Source organism: Amblyraja radiata, chromosome 7 (assembly GCF_010909765.2).
Source record: "Amblyraja radiata isolate CabotCenter1 chromosome 7, sAmbRad1.1.pri, whole genome shotgun sequence".
In the NCBI taxonomy this organism is placed as follows: Eukaryota; Metazoa; Chordata; class Chondrichthyes; order Rajiformes; family Rajidae; genus Amblyraja; species Amblyraja radiata.
Genome location: NC_045962.1, coordinates 24170003 through 24189275, shown reverse-complemented (window position 1 = coordinate 24189275; position 19273 = coordinate 24170003). Strand labels below are relative to the sequence as shown.

The following is a 19273-nucleotide window of genomic DNA, read 5'->3' as shown; positions in this document are numbered from 1 at the left end:
TAGGAGCCAAGGTGAACCCGACTTGGATGGGTTATCTATGGCTCCTTGAAAAGGAACCACAAAATCGGGAATCAGAAGAACTGTGATGCCATTGCTATTAATCAAATGTCCAATGATGAATTAGAAAAGCCGGTGATGAAGCAATCCAATCATGACTCTAATGAAAGTACTAGCAAACCATCATGGATGTTATGAACTATTCAGTGAAAACTGATGGACACTGTTGTGAGAACTTACCTTTCAAACAAGAAAGTGTTAATCTGCCAAATAATCGTAGTATAGCAGAGCAAAGTACCCAGACTTTCAAACAAAAGTTTGGCGAGAAGAGTAAAATTCATGAAAGAAGAATCTCTTTGAAGAATAACTTCTACAAGAATGATTGCTTAAAATCTAGGCCTACTGTGCAGGAAGCAATTCTACCAGTAGAACATCTGACTTCTCTTTGCAATAAGGGAAGATTTATACTTTCGAAGTGGGACAGCGACAATTGTGAAGGCATTCCACTAGATGACAGAGCCAAAGAAACCAGAGAGTTGGACTTGGACAGACACGATATGCCAATGGAGAGAGCATTGGGAGTTACTAATGTGGTGCAACTGAAATATATTGACACAGAAGAAAATTCTGCGAATGAAGTTTCCAGAGAACTGACAGTGAACTGTTTCTTAAGCGAAAAGAAATGGATCAATGAATTAAAATCTCTCTGCAAGCCAGACAGAGAATGGCCAAAGCTTGAGCTGGGATTTGAAATCTCTGCTAAAGATTCGGACGTTAAATCAAACTTAACGGTGAACTTTATTGTTAAAGATCCTGTTATTCTTTTGAAGGATTTTCATATTTCAACATTGCTGTTACAACACATCAATGAGTTGATCGGACATGGAGGAAGACGTTTCATGCTCTCAAAGCTTTGGACTATTATCCTTTGGACTATATACTGGGTACCATGCCTTATTTTAAGGGATTGGTATGCACGATATGACTTTGAATTAAACCATTGTTGTAATAAGATTAATAACTAAGTTGTGCTTGCTTCCAGAAGGCGAAAGTGAAGATGGAAGAGTCGATGAAGAATTGTGATTGTAGATATATAGTGCATGCTATTTATTCCTCGGTAGTATAGTGGTTAGTATCCCCACCTGTCACGCGGGAGACCGGGGTTTGATTTCCCGACGAGGAGCCACAGGGTTTTATTCCCTGATCTTTTGATTTTGATTTTGATGTATGTTAAGCCTTTATGGCCACATTTTTGATGTTTATTGATAATCGCCAGTATGTAGTGGCCATTTGGCCTGTTTTGCATGTCATTGTGGATGGCATGTGCCTTTAAATTTTAGACTGCCTGTTATAATGTGGGTGGGATTTATGACGTGTCTTAGAGCGTGTTTGCAGCTTAACTGCTTGCGCAGAAGTTTAGTTTTTAGATTCGTTTTGGAGAGACGATGGAGAAGGTTAATCCTTCGACCATGTCATGCATGTCAAGGCATGTCATTGTTATGGAGACACGAGGAGCTTTCTAATATCTGATGTAATGAGCTGGAGTTCGAAGAAGATTGCCGTAACAAGTCGGAAAAACCTTGGATGTATCTTACTGTTTTCTATCTACAATAAAGAAAATATTCATTAAAAGACTGTGTGCTGAAGCTTTATGAATGGAGAAGATCTGAAGGTCTCTGAGGCAGCTTGCATTCCAACTAAGACCCGGACATGGTTCAACAACAAGAATCCCTGGTTCACGGCAGAACTCAGACAGCTCCGACGGTCTAAAGAGGAGGCCTACAGGAGCGAGGATGCAGAATATCGCGTACCGAAGATATTCCCCTTATCCATTCTCATCCAATTAGTGGCTAGGGTGCTAATTACCTGAAAGATATGAAAAATCTGCCGCTACAATGACTACAGAGGTCAGTGCGACAGGCCTGTAGTCATTAAGACAAGTAATCCGTGTCTTTTTGGGTACAGGGACAATAGTGGAGACTTTGAAGCAGGCAGGGACAGTACATGTTTGCAGGGACTGGTTAAAAAAGTCTGTATAGACCGGTGCCAGTTGTTTCGCACGGAGCTTGAGAGAATCAGAAGGCGGTGGAGGCGGGTTCTCTGATTGCTTTCAAGAGAGAGCTAGATAGGGCTTAAAAATAGCAGAGTCAGGGGATATGGGGAGAAGGCAGGAACGAGGTACTGATTGGGAATGATCAGCCATAATCATATTGAATGGCGGTGCTGGCTCGAAGGGCCGAATGGCCTACTCCTGTACCTATTGTCTATTGTCTATTGTCTAGAGGGGGAAACATTGTCAGGTCCTGGAGATTTCTGGCTTTTCTGTCTTCTGAAATGACTCTCCACCTCCTCTATTTTTATTATTGATGAAGTGATGTTGTTCAGCATGGAGGGTGTAAGTAATTGGGTGTGTAGTGATTGAAAGGGGGGTGGGTATAGAAGGGCCCAGTGTTTGCAGACTGAGGTCAGGCTGTGAGTGGGTGTGAAGTGTTGGTTGTGGTGGGAAATGGTCCAGTCTTTTCATACCTTCATACAGGGTCTTGCCTTAAGTAGGTGTGAAGTGGTGAATGGGAAGGAGAGGGTGCAGGGTCCATTCTTTGCAGACTAGGGTCTGGCTGTGTTGGTTGGGGAGGGAGAGTAGGGGGTACCAGGGTTACGTTTCTGATTTTCAAACCTGCAGTAAAACTCATTCTGGTCGTTGGTCAGCTGACGATTGTCCAAAGAGCGGGGGGCTTTCCTCTTGTAGCTGGTAATTTCTTGTAAGCCCTTCCAAACTGAAGAAGAGTCACTAGCCGAGAACTTGCTCCTCAACTTCTCAGAGTACCTTTCCTTGGCAGCTCTGATTCCTCTTCTCAGTTTGTACTTGGCGTGCCTGTAGAGGTCTGCATCCTCGCTCCTGTAGGCCTCCTCTTTAGACCGTCGGAGCTGTCTGAGTTCTGCTGTGAACCAGGGATTCTTGTTGTTGAACCATGTCCGGGTCTTAGTTGGAATGCAACTGTCCTCGCAAAAGCTGACATATGATGATACAGTGTCTGTATACTAATCGAGGCTTGTGGTTGCTTCCCTGAACACATTCCAATCTGTGCAGTCAAAGCAGGATTGTAGGTTCTCAATGCCCTCGCTTGTCCACCTTTTCGTTGTTCTGACCACAGGCTTAGCAGCTTTTAGTTTCTGCCTGTAGGTCGGAATAAGGTGAACTGGACGATGATCAGAGACCCAGATCCGCCAGGGGAATAGAGCGATATGCGTTCTTGATTGCCGTATAATGGTGATCAAGTGTTCTCTCCCCTCTGGTGGGGCAGGTAACATGAAGTCTGTTTTTTGGAAGGTCACGACTGAGGTTAATTTTGTTAAAGTCCCCCAAAACAATGACCATGGAGTCGGGAAGTCACTCTCTACCCTCATTACCTGAGTCCGGGAAGTCACTCTCTACTCTCATTACCTGATCAGCGAGTTGCATTTGCGCCTCACGTACGCAGGCTTGGGGGGGGGGGGAATGTAAACCACAGCGAGAATAAAGGAGTTAAATTCCCTCGGAGAGTAGAAGGTTTGCAGTTTATAAAGAGGGATTCTAGGTTGGGAGAGCAGAAATGTAACAGTACCGTGATGTCGCTGCACCATTCCTGGTTGGTATAGAAGCATATTCCACCGCCTCTTGATTTCCCTGCTGCCTCCACTTCGCGATCCGCTCTGTGAAGTTGGAAGCCAGCAAGTTGCAGCGCGCTGTCCGGGGTCGACTCACAAAGCCAGGTCTCGGTGAAACACAGGGCAGCAGCTCGAGAGATGTCCATGTTTGTCCAATGCATGAGTTGCAGTTCGTCCACTTTGTTCTTGAGAGAACGTACGTTTGCCAGGAATATTCTCGGAAGTGGTGTGCGTGATCCTCGTCGCTGGAGTCGGGTGAGTGCTTCAAAGTGCTTCCCACGGATCCTCCTCCGTCTCACGATCTTGAACGCAGCCACAGCCCCGCTGACTAGTATGTCCAAATAATCCAGCGAGTGAGAGAAATCCGGAACGATGTTTGGAGGTACCATATGTCCGATGTTTATGATTACCTCTCTCGTGAAAGTTATCTTTGTAGGGTTTCACTGACGACACAAACGAACAAACACATACAAAACAGCAAGGAGCAGTACACCGTGGCTGCCATCGTTGGTGCCAGCAGCAGCAAGCAGCAGCAGCTACATTGCAAGCAGCTACACGGCAAGCAGCTCTATCTATCTAGCTATCTATCTATCTATCTATCTATCTATCTATCTATCTATCTATCTATCTATCTATCTATCTATCTATCTATCTATCTATCTATCTATCTATCTATCTATCTATCTATCTATCTATCTATCTATCTATCTACCTATCAGCTATCTCTATAATACTAAAAGTCTTTGTCTTGTTTGTGGCTGTGTGTGTGCGTGTGAATAGCTGGTTGATTCCTATTTTCTTCTAAACACTAGGCCACAGCCTTCCCATTTTCACACATTCTTCTCACATTTTCCCCGTCAAGGCGTCAGACATCTTCCCGTCGCATTTCCACCTGTATTTCCATAGTTATTAATCATTTAAAGTTTTAAAAATAGCCCGAAAACAGCCATTTTGGGGAAAAAAAGATTGACATCACAATGCACTCGTAAAGGAGGGCGGGACACTTCGGGAGGGAGGGGCACTCCAGCGCTCACGGTGAACGAGGAGTGGCGGCGGCTGCTCTGGGTGAGTGGTCGAATATTGCATTGGGGGAACGGGTTGCGTTGGGGGAACGGGTGAGTGCTGGAATATTGCGTTGGGGGAACGGGTTGCGTTGGGTGACCAGACCTCCCGTGTGATTATCATTATTCTATGTTCGCTCTTCTGGGTGAGATGCTAACTGCATTTCGATGTCTCTGTCCTGTACACTGCACAATGACAATAAAGATTGAATCTGAATCTGAATCTGATAGGGACCCAACGGGTACAAAGTCGTTGTTTATTATCTTGCCTCCATCCCCAAGCATTAATTCTCTCCTTGATCCTTTAGCGGTCCTACCTTCTTGATTATCCTCTTTTTTTTTAATCTATATATATATATATATATATTACTAAAGGTGAGGAGGGAGAGTGGGGGAGGCCCACAATGTCTGTGCTGAACATGTTGCAAAGACCGCCTCTTATCTGCCTGCACATAATCCATATCCCTCCATTCCTTGCATATCCACATGCCTCCTCTAAAGGTTTCATTAATGCCACTATCATATTTGCCTCAAACACCACCTCCTGGCAGCACATTCCAGGTACTTACCATCCTCTGTGTAAAGTACATGTCCCGCACATCTCTATAATACTAAAACTCTTCCTATTGTTTGTGATTTCACCAACGATGTGTCAATCTGCGTTTCCTATCTTCTTCCAAACACTAGGCCACAGCCTTCCCATTTTCACATATCCTGCTCACTATTTCCCCGTTGTGGTGATAACCACCTTCCCATCGCATTCCCACCTATATTTCCGATGATATTAATCCTTTTAATTTTAAAAACAGCCCCAAAAACTCACCCAATTCGCAAAAAAAACCACGATTGATGTCACAATGCACACGCAAGGCAGGACGGGACACTCCGGGAGAGAGGGGCACTCCAACGCTCTCGGTGAACGAGGAGTGGCAGCGGCTGCCGGCGCCCAACTCCCGAAACCTAGTGGCCAGGGTGATGCCGCAGGCCCTGGCTGGAGCCGAGCCTGGTGCTCGAGCTGGAGTGAGAGCCGAGCCCAGGTCTTGGGATGGGGCCATGACCAGGGTCGAGAAAGAAGCTGCTGCTGGAAACAAGGACGAGCCTGGGTCCAGGGTCAGGGACGAGCCCGGAGATTGAAGTCGGGGTCTGCACTGGAGACCAGGCGGCGGCCAAGCTGACGGCTGGAGTCTACAGCCAGGGCCGGGTCGAGAACGAGAACCAGGCAGTTCCAGGTCCTGGAGCTGCTCTACGACCTGGGTAGGTCCTGGGGCAGGGAATGGGAGTGAGGGGAGGAAGATGAGGGAAATGAGGAGGAGGGAGATGAGGTGGGGAGTGGTGTGGTAGAGGGCGATGGGGGGGTGTGGAGGTGGGGAGGGGTGGAGGGGTGGAGGAGGGAGATGCTCCCTCCCTATCTACTCTCACTCCCGCCCTCTCTACCCGCCTCCCTCTCTACCCCCTCCCATCTCCTTCTCTACCCTCCCTCCCCCCCACTCTACTCCGCCCTCTCCCTCTCCCTCCCTCCCTCCCTCCCTCTCTACCCCTCTCCCTCTCTGCCCCTCTCCACTCCCTCCCCTTCCTTCTACTCCCCTCCATCTCTAGCCCTCCCCCTTCCTCTCTGCCCTCTCTACCCCCTCCCTCTCTACCCCCCCTCCCTCTCTACGCCCTCTCCCTCTTTATGCCCCCCTCCCCTCCCTCTCAACTCCCTCTCTACCCACCTTCCTCTCTACCACCCCTCCCTCTCTACCCCCCCCCCCCCTCCCTCTCTAGGGATTGAAGAGGGAGGGTGAAGAGGAGGAGGAGGGATTGCTGGTGGATGAGGACAAATGAGCGGCGCCTGCACAGTTGGGGGCTATGCGTGAGTGGTGCAATATTGCGTTGGGGGAATGGCTTGCATTGGGGGAACAGGTAAGCGATGGAATCTTGCGTTGGGGGAGCAGACCCAACGGGTCTGCACTTGGTCTAGTCTCCTTTAAATTTTGCCTCTCACACCTTAAAGCTATGCCCTCTAGCATTTGATTTTTCCATCGTGGGAAAATGTTTCTGTCAATCAATTGCTCTCATAATTTTATATACTTCTATCAAGTCTCCCCGCAACCTCAGGCATTCCAGGAAAAAACAATCCAGGTCTGCTCAGCCTCGCCCAGTAGCTAATGCCCCCTAATCCAGGCATCAATCTGGTAAAGCTCCACTGCAGCCTTTCCAAAGCCTCCACGTCTTTATTATAATGGGGGTGATTAGAAATACATGCAATACTCCAAATGCAGCCTAACCAAAGTCCTATAAAGTTGTATCATGATTTCCTTACTCTTATACTCAATGCCCTAACCTATGAAGACCTATGGTATACTTATACCATATGCCTTCTTTACCACTCTTTATGTACTTTTGTTGCCACTTTCAGAAATTTATGGACTTGGACCCCAAGATCCTTCTGTACATCAATGCTGATGTGTCATGCCATTAATTGTATATTATTAATATCCCATATGCTTTCTTAACCATATTACAGGCCTTTTGAAAGTTACAAACGCTAGACTTATGTACAGCCTTTAGGGAGACCAGGAGTATGGATTTGCCAGCTACTGTGTGGACGTAGGCATCTTCTGCTGCTTGGAAACAGTTCATGGCAAAATCCAAGTTATTGATCTAAATGCCCTGGTTTAACTACATATTGCCTTTGGTTGCCCTGTGCTCTCTCTCTCTATATATATACACACACACAGCATTTCACTTTGGTCATGCATTGGGCAGCATTTCAGACCTTATGTTATGAATAGTTCTCAGGAATAGAACTCAACCATAGCCCAGGAGGTTCTGTGTCTTGTGTCTGTTCTATCATCGCCCTCTTTATCCTATATCCTAAACCACAGATATGGCACTTCCCAGATCAAATACACTTTATTAATGCCTTAAAAAAAGTCAGTTGCATTGGCCAACAAAATCTGCCAGTCTGACATATTCCAAAGAGTGTTACCAGCCTCCGCGACACATGCCAAGACCATGATTGTGTTGCTGTTTATTACTTACGCACTAACCCGTGCTCATTTTAAACGACTGTACGGTAAATTGCTGGAATCAGATTGGCTGTGTGGAAAACTTCCACGCGATAAAATTGGAAGATACATTTCTAAAATTATACACACGTGTGGAGACAGGCGAAAACATCCCATGGCTCCTTGAACTGCTTCGCTGTGTTATGGATATATATATGTAGGAGGGAACACAGCAATTTAAACAGGGATCCAAAGAAATTCGAATATATTTTCACGTGAACCTAGAAAATGATAATGATTTACCACGTCTTCGATTTGAAGGTGCAAACTGGACTGCAGTCAGCAGGAGTAAATGATACTGAAGGGTGGAATTGTCCGGTTGGTGCATGCCGAGCTAGGGGGCGATGTGTGGGGCGAGTAGTTCTGCAGGAGAAGGTGGCCGCGCTTCGGCCCGACGAGGGGCGGCGAGAGGTGCGACGTTAAGCCGGTGGCTGCGGGTGTGTTGAACGATGGAGGACAGCGGTAGCTCCCGTCCCGTTGCGAACCTCGATCACCCTCCCAACAGCCGACTCTTCCTGGTGATCAGCAAGTCGACGTCGGAGGAGGTGATCAGGGAGAAGTTTTCTTTCTTCGGAGAGATCCAGGACATTTGGGTGGTGCGGGACAAGCAGTCCAAAGACCATAAAGGCATCGCCTACGTGAAATTCAGCCGATCGTCGCAGGCCTGCAGAGCCATGGAGGACATGCACGGCAAGGCCCTCACCGAGGATACCAAGCCCATTAAGGTATCGCCTTGCCTTCTCCATCCCTCCCTGCAGCCCACCACCAGTTCCTCTAACTTAATCTTATAAGGAATTGGTGTCGGTTTAGTTAGTTTCCTCTCCCCCGTAGATCAGGTGGTGAAGATTTTTTCATCTACAATAATAATTCGCGTTTAAATGTCCCCCTTTATCGTTGCGAAATGCCCCAAGGCACTTCACAGCAGCGCACACAAGGTGATAGTAGTGACAAACAAAAGCAAAACTAATGAAAGAGGTCGGTTTGTGCATGAGAAAGTTAAAGAACCAAAGTGTTTAGGAAATTCTGCAACTTATTGTAGATAACTGAAGGCACAGCTGACAAATGAGGAGTCACTAAAACGTGAATGATTGGTCTGCCTGAATTAGTTGGTTTGCGATGTAAATTGAGAAGTGTTGCACATAAGTTTTTTTTAAATAAAATGTAGACAAATCAAACGAATGGGGGAGAATAGCATGGCAAATAGAATATGTGGAACGTGTAAAATCGACCACTTTTGCAGAATAAATCAAGAAACAGGTTATTTTCTTTAAATGGTGTGAGATTATGAAGTGATCTGCAAATGTGTCACTGCAAATGTGCAGACTCTAGGCAATTGGGAAGCCAAATTATAGATTATTACAGATTGAAGCATTCTGAAACAAATATGAAACATCTTACTTGGATGACCTGAAATTAAAGCATATAATTAGTTAGTTACCTAATTGTAGCTAATTACAAAATTGACCGTTGTGACGGAAATAGTAATAAACACCGAGAATGCCTTGAAAATTCAAAAATGTGATATTCTCAAGATCAGAACTTTAATATTATTGTATTATATGCTGTAAGTCTGTAACAGACAGGTAAAGAAATTACAATTTCTAGCAAAAGGCCAAGTCTTTATCGAGAAGATCAGAGCTGGTACATTGGCATTTCGTAATAAGCAGCATCATCATACTCCTCAGATTGTAACCAATAAGCAACTTTGTACACCTTGTTATTCCTCAACTTTTCAATTTTGGCATTATAAACTACAAGTTTTTGCTCTTCAAACCACGCATGACATGCCTTTCTGTCCACTACTTTCCCATTAAGAATGTCCTGTGGATCATCACATTTGGAGTAGTCCAAATTCGGATAATCTCTGCGAATGCTGTCTAAATCAGTCTCTTTTGCTGGGCATTACGATTGACAATTTTGCATTTCTTCTTCAGAGACATCTGTTTAAAATGTAAAGAAAACAAAACACTGAACAGCATTAACAGAAACAAGTTATTATTTGCAGTTTTAGAAAAAAAGGTGGAAATGATAAAGTTAAATGCTAAAACAAATAGTAAATACCCACCAAAAAATTCATATTCATCTGTTTCATCAAATCAATTAAATTCATCTAAATTCAATTACTAGATCTAAGCATTATCCATTTCTTAAGAAAAGGCTAATTTTTTTTAATAGCCTGAAGGGCCTGTCCCACTAGGGCGACCTAATCCGCAAGTCTAGAAGAGTGCCTTCGACCTTCAAGCTCGAGGGCACTCTCCTGGAAAGCCTCGAGCTGGATCGAGCGGCCGCGTTGAAACCGCGAGCTGGATCGACTGAACAGCGAGCTGCATCGACCGACCGCGCGCGCACACACACACAAACACAAACACACACATCGCGAAGGTGGGGGCCAGAGAAAGAGGAGGAGCACTGTCTGCTCGATGAAGAGGAAGGTAAACGGCTGCCACAGAGTATGGTAAGTCCTTTAGAGAGCGTGGGGGGGGGGGGGGGAAGAGAAGGAGAGAGAAGGGAGACAGTAGGGGGGGAGAAGGGAAGAGGATGGGGAAGAAGGGGAGAGAGAGGGGGAGAAGGAGTGGAGACACTTTTAAGAAGTTTAATAAAGTTCAGCGGGCATTCTACCTGCCGGTAGGTCTTCCTAGGTCGTGAAACTCCAATGAGCCAATCAAAATGGCCGGTCAGCAAGGTGATTGGCTACGGCCAAGAACGGAACTCACTATCAAAACATGGAGGGGACGGGGGACACAATTTTTTGGTGGTCACGTGCGCATGCGCACATTCACACATGCGCGAGGCTTCGGAGGCACAATCCAGCGCTAAAAATGGCGATTTTAAAATCGGGATTACAAAAACTTGGGGGGATGTCCCCCACCTCTCAAAATATGGGGGGGATGTGTCCCCTCTGGCCCCCCCGGGTTTTCCGCCCCTGGCTACGGCTGCCCTCGAGTGCCTGTAAGTAAATAGCGACCCCACTCCACTGCACTGCGAGTGAAAAAGACCCATGCCGACCAAATTTTACTCACAGAAAATTTTCAACATCCTCAAAAAATTTCCGCGACCTAGCTGAGGCCACACATAGGCGGGAACTTCTCTCGAGCATGAAGGAGAGTTCCGGCCACCTCATACGACCTCCTAGGACCTAGCTGAGGCCGCACATAGGCGGGAACTTCTCTCGAGCATGAAGGAGAGTTCCGGCCACCTCATACGTCCTCCTAGGACCTCGTGTCGACCATGCTGCGATAACAAACTGATCCCATTCACACAAAAATTCACAATATAACATGATTTTCAAATCTCACTTTGTCAAGAATTTATATGCCAAATGGAAGGAATTTAATGTTTAATTCCCATAAATTAATCCAGAAACATCCACTCAAGATAATTAAAATCACTATTTTTTGCACAATGCATCTGACTAACATTGTACTGTGGATATTTAGTATGAAAATATTGATCATGGATAGACAATAACACAAAATATAGATGATTTAGATGTTCTTATGACATGATTGTGCAAAACAAAAATAATGAATTTGATTTATCTTGAGAGTGGATGTTTCTGGAATGTGATCGATTGGAATGTTGCCGTTGCCATAAATTTTAAGCCCATATCGGCAGGCAAGACATGGCCTATTCGTAAAATGCCTAAATAACATTTTTCGCATCATAAGATTAAAATGAAGCCACACCAAAAAACTAGATAATATATTAAAAAACGACATACCTTTTGTTTTGTCCTGATATTGCGATCCGTGATGTTGAAGGCGTTAGAAGTCGCGTTCAGGGCTGGCCTTAAGCCAATTGGACCAATTGCTTCCAATTGGCCCCCGCGCCTAAGGGGGCCCTGTGCTAATTTTCCATATTTCGTACGGAAATGCAATACGAATACGGAAATACGAATTTTGCGTTTTTAAATACGGATTTTTAAAAAAAAACATTCGCGTTGTTAAATACGGATTTAAAAAAAAAAACGAACATGGGTAATCGTTACAATGAGTCACTGCTGCACCGGCCATGAGACGAAAACGATTTGTTAACTACCACTATTAGCACTTGTTAACAGCCAGTAGTTAACACGTAGTTATACAATGTGTCATCAATACATCGATCCACATTCCTCAGTAAATGTAATTGTGTTTTGACCAAGTATTAATGACGCCGCGTTCCTATGAATAAAATGAACTGTAAGTTACATAATGCAAAAAAATGCAGGATGGCCAGAGGGGTTGTAATAGTCAAATGTGCAGGCAACAAAACCCAAATGGTTACAACCGGGGATGAGAAGGAACAGAATCAGGCATTGCAGCTGAGACAGAAGTTATAGTCTTAGTACTGATACTTATGATGTTATCTACATCTGAGTTCACATTGACATCAAGCATGTCGACAGTAGTTGAGGCTGGTTTGGACAGGTACATGGAAAGGAACAGTTTAGAGGGATATGGGCCAAACACAGGCAGGTGGGACTAGTGTGGATGGGGCAACTTGGGTGGCATGGGCAAGCTAGGCCGAAGGGGTAGGTTGCGAGGAGTGGAGAGAAAACTTTTAGACAACTGTGAAATCTGTGTCTTAAGAGCTAATTTTTAATCAATGCTCAAGATATTGGGTTTGCTCTTCTGATATTCATCGAAAATGTCTGCTTATCCAGTTCAGATACTACAAACAGTGAAATGGCTGAGGAAGAATGGTGAGATGAAGTTGGATGTCATAAGCATGTGAAAGTTGATATTCGTCTGAAATAGTATTACTGGGATATGGTACATGCATGTTGAAATAGGGAATCAAGATTCCAACTTTTTGGAGGCTGGAGCAGTGATACGAAAGGAAAAAGCACTGTCACAAAGGTTTAATAAAAAAGTTAAAAGAGAGAATGGAAAAAAAGTTGTCCCTATACCATCCAGCTGACTAAATAGGAGAAATTGATTATCTAGCCAAGAGTCAGAGTAATGTTCCACTAGACAGTTTTAACTAAAATGAATATTTATTAGAGAGTTGGTCTCGATGTATTAAAAAGTGGCTTGTGACTTCATAAATGCAAGTTTGTGAAGAAGTGTGTAAATGAAAGTTATTGTATTATATGTGTACTGAAAATAGACTTTTAATTATCAAGCTGCTGTAAGACTGTAGAAATGCAACTTCGTTCAAACCAAGCTATTTGAATGACAATAAAAGGCATTCTATGCTTCTATTCTATTCTAATAAGATCATGTGATTGGAGCAGAAATAGGCACTTTGGCCCATCAAGTGTATTCTGCCATTCAATCATGGCTGATCTATACCTCCCTCCTAACCCCATTCTTCTGCTGTCTCCCCATAACCCCTGACACGTATAATATAATGTTTTTTCTTAACACTCCAGTTTTTGCTTTATTTTGAAAGGTGTCTGCAATGTAATGTACTAAACTGTAATTTCTTGATAGAATGGATAGATTAAGTTCTTGAAATTCCTACTTTATCGCACTTACTATGTTCTAATCTTTACATTGCATTCTGTATAGTGATTAATAAGCTAATTATAATCTGTACTTTTTAATTGACTAATTGTGAGGGTTTTGTCAGATTTGTTGAAACTGCTGGAAATACCATTTTCCATATAAACCGCCTAAATGAACAGCAGATTGAAATACATTTGTGCCACAGAGCCTGCCAAATATTTGAGGTTGACACTGGCAGCTAATTTCAGGATAATGTTTATCTTTTTGTATGACACAGGCTATATAAGAAGTTGGCATGATTTCTCTATTGACTTTTCCAAGAAGAAAGTCGAATAACGCTGACGCTGAAGTTTGTTGTTTATACTACATCTGCGGCTGACCAGTGGAGCCCACATTCATGTGGAGGATAAGTAGGGCAAAACTGAAGTATATCACATGATGGACAAACATCAGTTTTCTTTCTTGTGTGCACACCAATTACAATTGTAATTTACCACAGGAAAATGCCATGTGTCAACAGATCTGTAGAATTCATTGCCACAAACGGCTGTGGAGGCCAGGTAAATGGATATTTTTATGGCAGAGATGGATAGATTATTGATTAGTATGGGTGTCGGGGGTTATGGTGAGAAGGCAGAAGAAGGGGTTGAGAGGGAAAGATAGATCGGCCATGATTGAATGATGCAGTAGACTTGATGGGCTGAATGGCCTAATTCTGCTCCCATAACTTATGGACATGAATATCAGCTTTACCTTCTACCCACTGTTCCCTACTAGCACAAAATATGTTTGAATACAGGCAAAGATGTATTTAAAATCATGAGAGGAATAGATCGGGTAGATGCACAGAGTCTCTTGGCCAGAATAGGTGATTCGAGGACCAGAGTACATAGGTTTAAGGTGAAGGGGAACAGATTTAATAGGAGTCTGAGGGGTAACTTTTTTGCAGGTGGTGGTGGGTGTATGGGACAAGCTGCCAGAGGCGGTAGTTGAGGCTGGGACTATCGCAATGTTTAAGATGCAGTTAGACAGGTACATGGATAGGACAGGTTTGGAGGGATATGGACCAAACGCAGGCAGGTGGAACTAGTGTTGCTGGGACATGTTGGCCGATGTGGGCAAGTTGGGCCAAAGGGCCTGTTTCCACACTATATCACTCTATGACAATGACATAGGAATTACGCACGCACATGTTCTTCCTTGGAGCTCTATAATTGCTGCCTATTCTTTCACAATCAGAAATTTGGTCTTTGATTAACGGACTGAGATACTGAAAATAATGTTTAAAGGGGTACAAAACTGCTTAATTGAGTATGTGGAAGCATAGTAACTCCCTAGTTAATCATTGACTAACTAGCTACTTAGCACCACCCAGTTTCACAGGAGACCTACTTCAGTAAAGAGGTGTACGGTAAAAAAAATGTGGACGCCATTATAAATCTGGACGAATATATGTTATTAACTTTTAAGAACACTGCTCAACTGGATACACACTAGATGATACAGCTCCCACTGTATTCTGGAGGAGTGGGAGCGCCATGTTAATGAGTTTACAGACTTAGTAATCCTTGAACATAGCCAGCATTAAACAAAGAAACAAGTTCCATCAAGGATAGCATTAGCATTCTGGCTAGTCAACCAATACACTTTTATTAAAATTATATCCACCAATCATGAAATAAATGTATTAATTATTTTCCAAAATACAATATAAAGTAAAACCCATTGATACAAGAATCAATGGCCCAAAGCCAAAAATTTCCCATCAAGTACATACACCTATCATGTGACGTGCATCGTATTACTTGGCGTGGATCTTTATTTTTTTTTTAATGTGGAACCCCTCTTCACCAGGAGAATAAAGGGCTTTGACTCATGCACCTCAAGATTTGTAGTCTCATGCATGGCCTCTGCAAACTCAGGTTTAAGGTCTGAAGAAGTGTGTCGACCTGAAACATCTGAAACATCACCCATTCGTTCGCTCCATAGATGTTGCCTTGCCTGTTTGGACAGTGTCAGTTTTTCGGAGCCCCGCGCGATGTCGGGACCAGCTCCGCACAACTCCATACGGCTCCGGCGATCGAAGTGGGACCGGCCCCGCGAGGCCGTACGGCTCAAGCGACCACGTTAGGTCGCGCTTGCCGCATGCAGTCGCATGCTCGTGGGACAGGCCCTTAAATCTAAGGCCCTGTCTTGTTGATGATAATTGCCAGTCTGCAGTACTGGTACTGGCGAATAGGCATGTGGTGATGACTATAGGTGAAATAATTTAGGAAGACCTCAAAGCTTCGATTCCCAAGCAAGCAAACTCTTTGAAGGCAAAACTTTGAAGTGAGGTCCAAAACAAGGGGAAATAAAAGTTTGGATTTTCAAGTGCTGTACATCATATTATGGAACCTGTGTCTGGTCTGCAGACTTGATATTTAAATGCTAACGAAAAAGTTTGACCTATAAACCTGGGGATAATAACAATCCAGTGTAGGTTAAATGGTGTGGCATTTATTAATTCAGAGTACCTGGAAAAAAATGCCCTGGGAAGTGTAGGAACAGTGGAAGGCCAAGGGCTTATCACACTGCCTCTGCCATTAAATATGATCACAACTCAAAAATGTTCCTCCTTGTATGCCAACACCCTGTCCTGAATTTATGCCCCTAGTTCTAGACTAGTTCCAATAGAGAAAACATCCTCAAAGTATCTGCCATGTTAATTCCCTGAAAATCTGTGTCTCAATGAGATTATCTTCCATGTTTGGCACATACTCAATGCATCCTCAAAATACAACTTACTCAACACAGGAATCAATTTAAAAAGCATTTTCTTTTATTAGGAGATTAAAGAAGACATTGTAAGCTTTTCCTCAGGTGTATTCTTGCCAAAAGCCAAAGAAGCATGATAAGATAAATTGCTACCAAAATTGGTACCCCAAACATCACCTATTCCTTTTCTCCAGAGATGCTGCCTGACCCACTGAGTTACTCTAGCATTTTGTGTTTATCTTGAAGATAAATTGCTAGTTTTGTATCCCAATGTCAACATTCCATTTGCTTTCTTAATTATTTGCCTTACCTACATTCTTGTACAAAGGTACCTAGATATTTCTGAACATTTGACATTTACTAGCCTTGCATCATTTTTAAATTTCCATATTACTATTCTTTCTACTGAAGTGAATAACCTCACTTTCTCCCACAATATATTCCATTTGGCATTTTCTCCACTTGAGTGGGTAAATATCTTTTTGACGTTTCCTCACCGTATACTTTCCCACCAAACATTCTATCATTGGTAAACAAGAGGCACTCGATCCCTGCATTCAAGTCAATAATATTGCTTTGTGTGCTGTTGAGGCTCTCAGCTGATCCTGAGATTTTCCACTAATTGCAACTTGCCGGCCAGAAATTGACTCATCCATCACTACTATTTCTGACAGTTGACCAATTCTGTCTGTGCTAATTTACTACCATCAATAACATGCGACCTTAACTTGTACAGTAACTTTTTTCAAAAGCAATTTGCCTTTTGTAATACAAAGTTGATTTTTGCCTAATTATAAGATGATTTTCTAAATGTCCGGCCACTAATTTGTGAATAATTCCAGTATTTTCCTGATGACTGATAACTGATCTGTCGTTCCATGAATTTTATTGCACAGGCAGGCTGCAGGCAGTGAAGAAAGCGAATGGCATGTTGGCCTTTATCACAGAGGAATCGAATATAGGAGCAAAGAGGTCCTTCTGCAGTTGTACAGAGCCCTAGTGAGACCACACCTGAAGTATTGTGTGCAGTTTTGGTCCCCTAATTTGAGGAAGGACATTCTTGCTATTGAGGGAATGCAGCGTAGGTTTACAAGGTTATTCCCGGGATGGCGGGACTGTCATATGCTGAGAGAATGGAGCAGCTGGGCTTGTACCAGGCACGTGCCGTCAGGGTAGGCAAGGTAGGCACAGCCTACCCTGACTAAAATTATAACATAGTAATTACTAAATATAAATAGTAAAGGCATGGGAGAATTATGCCTATCTAAGAGATCGATCGGGGGAGAAGCAGCTCGGGTGGCTGTGAGTGGCCGGGCCGGGCCGGACAGCGTAACCGGCCGCCACCTCAGCGCCTTCAGCCGGCCCCCGCTCACCTCTGGCAGCTCTCAGTCTAAAAACCTCTCTCCTGCCGCTCGCTGGCCTCACACATGTCCTTAAATTCCGACAGTGCGATTGAGGTTACTCGGCTGTGGGAATTTAAGGATTTGCAGGAAGCGGCTGACATGAGCGAGCGGCAGGTAAGAGGTGTTCAGACGGAGAGCACTGCCAAAGGTGAGCGGGCCGGCAGAGGGCGCTGAAGTGGTGGCTAGTTCTGCTATCGGGTCCCGGCGGCCGATCGCAGCTCCCCAAGCTGCTTCTATCCCCGGCTACAGTGCGTGGATTCGTGCCCGGAGTGAGTGAGTTACTGGCATTATCCCCGACCCCCTCCTCCCACTACTACCCTCCCCGCAACTTTAATCCCTGGCACAGTGTCTCCACACGCTGTGAAAGGAACAAGTGTTGTCTTTCAATTAGATGACAACTTTTCCCTGTACTCCCGTTTTTCCCACCATCTCTCCACCTGCCATCAATCTTCACCACCCACCCATTCAGTAATTCAGAATAAAGGAGACTACGAATCCTTGGGCAAATTGAATTGTTACTGTTTTTATTTTTACGGAGGGAACAATCTGCGCATGCATGGTTTAAATTTTTTTTTAAAGCCGACTGAGTGCCTACTCTGAGTAATTACTCACGGCACGTGCCTGGCTTGTACACTCTAGAGTTTAGAAGGATGAGAGGGGTTCTCATTGAAACATATATGATTGTTAAGTGTTCGGACACGCTAGAGGCAGGTAACATGTTCCCGATGTTGGGGGAGTCCAGAACTAGGGGCCACAGTTTAAGAATAGGGAGTAAGCCATTTAGAACGGAGACGAGGAAACACTTTTTCTCACAGAGAGTGGTGAGTCTGTGGAATTCTCTGCCTCAGAGAGCGGTGGAGGCAGATTCTCTGGATACTTTCAAGAGAGAGCTAGATAGGGCTCTTAAAAATAGCGGAGTCAGGGGATATGGAGAGAAAACAGGAACGGGGTACTGATTGGGGATGATCAGCCATGATCACATTGAATGGTGGTGCTGGCTTGAAGGGCCAAATGGCCTACTCCTGCACCTATTGTCTATTGATTTAGGACTTTTGATACGCACAATATAGAGAACTTTGTACGCTATGTTGGTTCCAGATTCTTAAATCCAAAACAGGATGTTTTTTAGATTTGCTTTGATACAGGCATCCTGTAAGCTTACACAGAGGGACATTCTCTGACATGGCACATACCATATATCACAACAGCGGTGTTAATATTACCAGGAGAGTATTATGGACAAAATGCTGGTTTATACCAAGGATAGACACAGAGTGCTGGAGTAACTCAGCGAGTCAGGCAGCATCTCTGGAGAAAAACAATGGGTGATATTTCAGATCGGGACCCTTCTTCAGACTCAATACCAATGATGTATTATGCACGTTACTTCTTGCTTCAGAGAACCCTGAGATGTTGGAATGCTTATTTATCTATACATAAGTTGTAGATTGCTCCTTTTAACTTTGACTGTAAGAAGTCAAATCTTTCACATTCATACGCGGCTCATTTGTAGCCAAAGAAAGAATTGTAGTTTATTAATGTTGAGTACTACTTTGGACCACTGAATGAGACAGCAATCCAGACGTATAAACAGCTAGCTGATTTGTGGGCTAACTCAAACTCTCTTATTCCAATAGACAACAGAATAGCAATGATGCCAGAGACCATGATGCAATAACAGGAAAAAAAATCAACCTTCAATCTGGAAAATAAAAATTCCGGCACATGAGGTGTGGAGAGCATGTTAGCTGTTGGGTAGTTCTGTGCATGTACCACCATAATTAAAAACAGCACTGAATATTCTCATGAGAATTTTTTAAATCATTGTTTTCCAAGAGGGAATCAGGGCTACAAAAAATATGGCTTCAAATGAATCTGCGCTTACCAGTTTTCTCAAAGTAGGTTTTACTTGGTAAGTGCATGGATGA

The 19273-nt window shown here is 43.9% G+C and overlaps 1 protein-coding gene across 1 annotated transcript in view; it reads left to right on the top strand.

Moving 5' to 3' along the window:
• Positions 1-8116: 8116 nt before the first annotated feature.
• The window catches only part of rbm45 (RNA binding motif protein 45), a 33198-nt gene continuing 22041 nt past the window's right edge, over positions 8117-19273 (top strand). Inside the window, exon 1 of the mRNA XM_033023865.1 lies at positions 8117-8478. Coding sequence (XP_032879756.1) covers positions 8203-8478 — 276 coding nt within the window. The 5' untranslated portion in view covers positions 8117-8202. The remainder of the gene's footprint in view (positions 8479-19273) is intronic.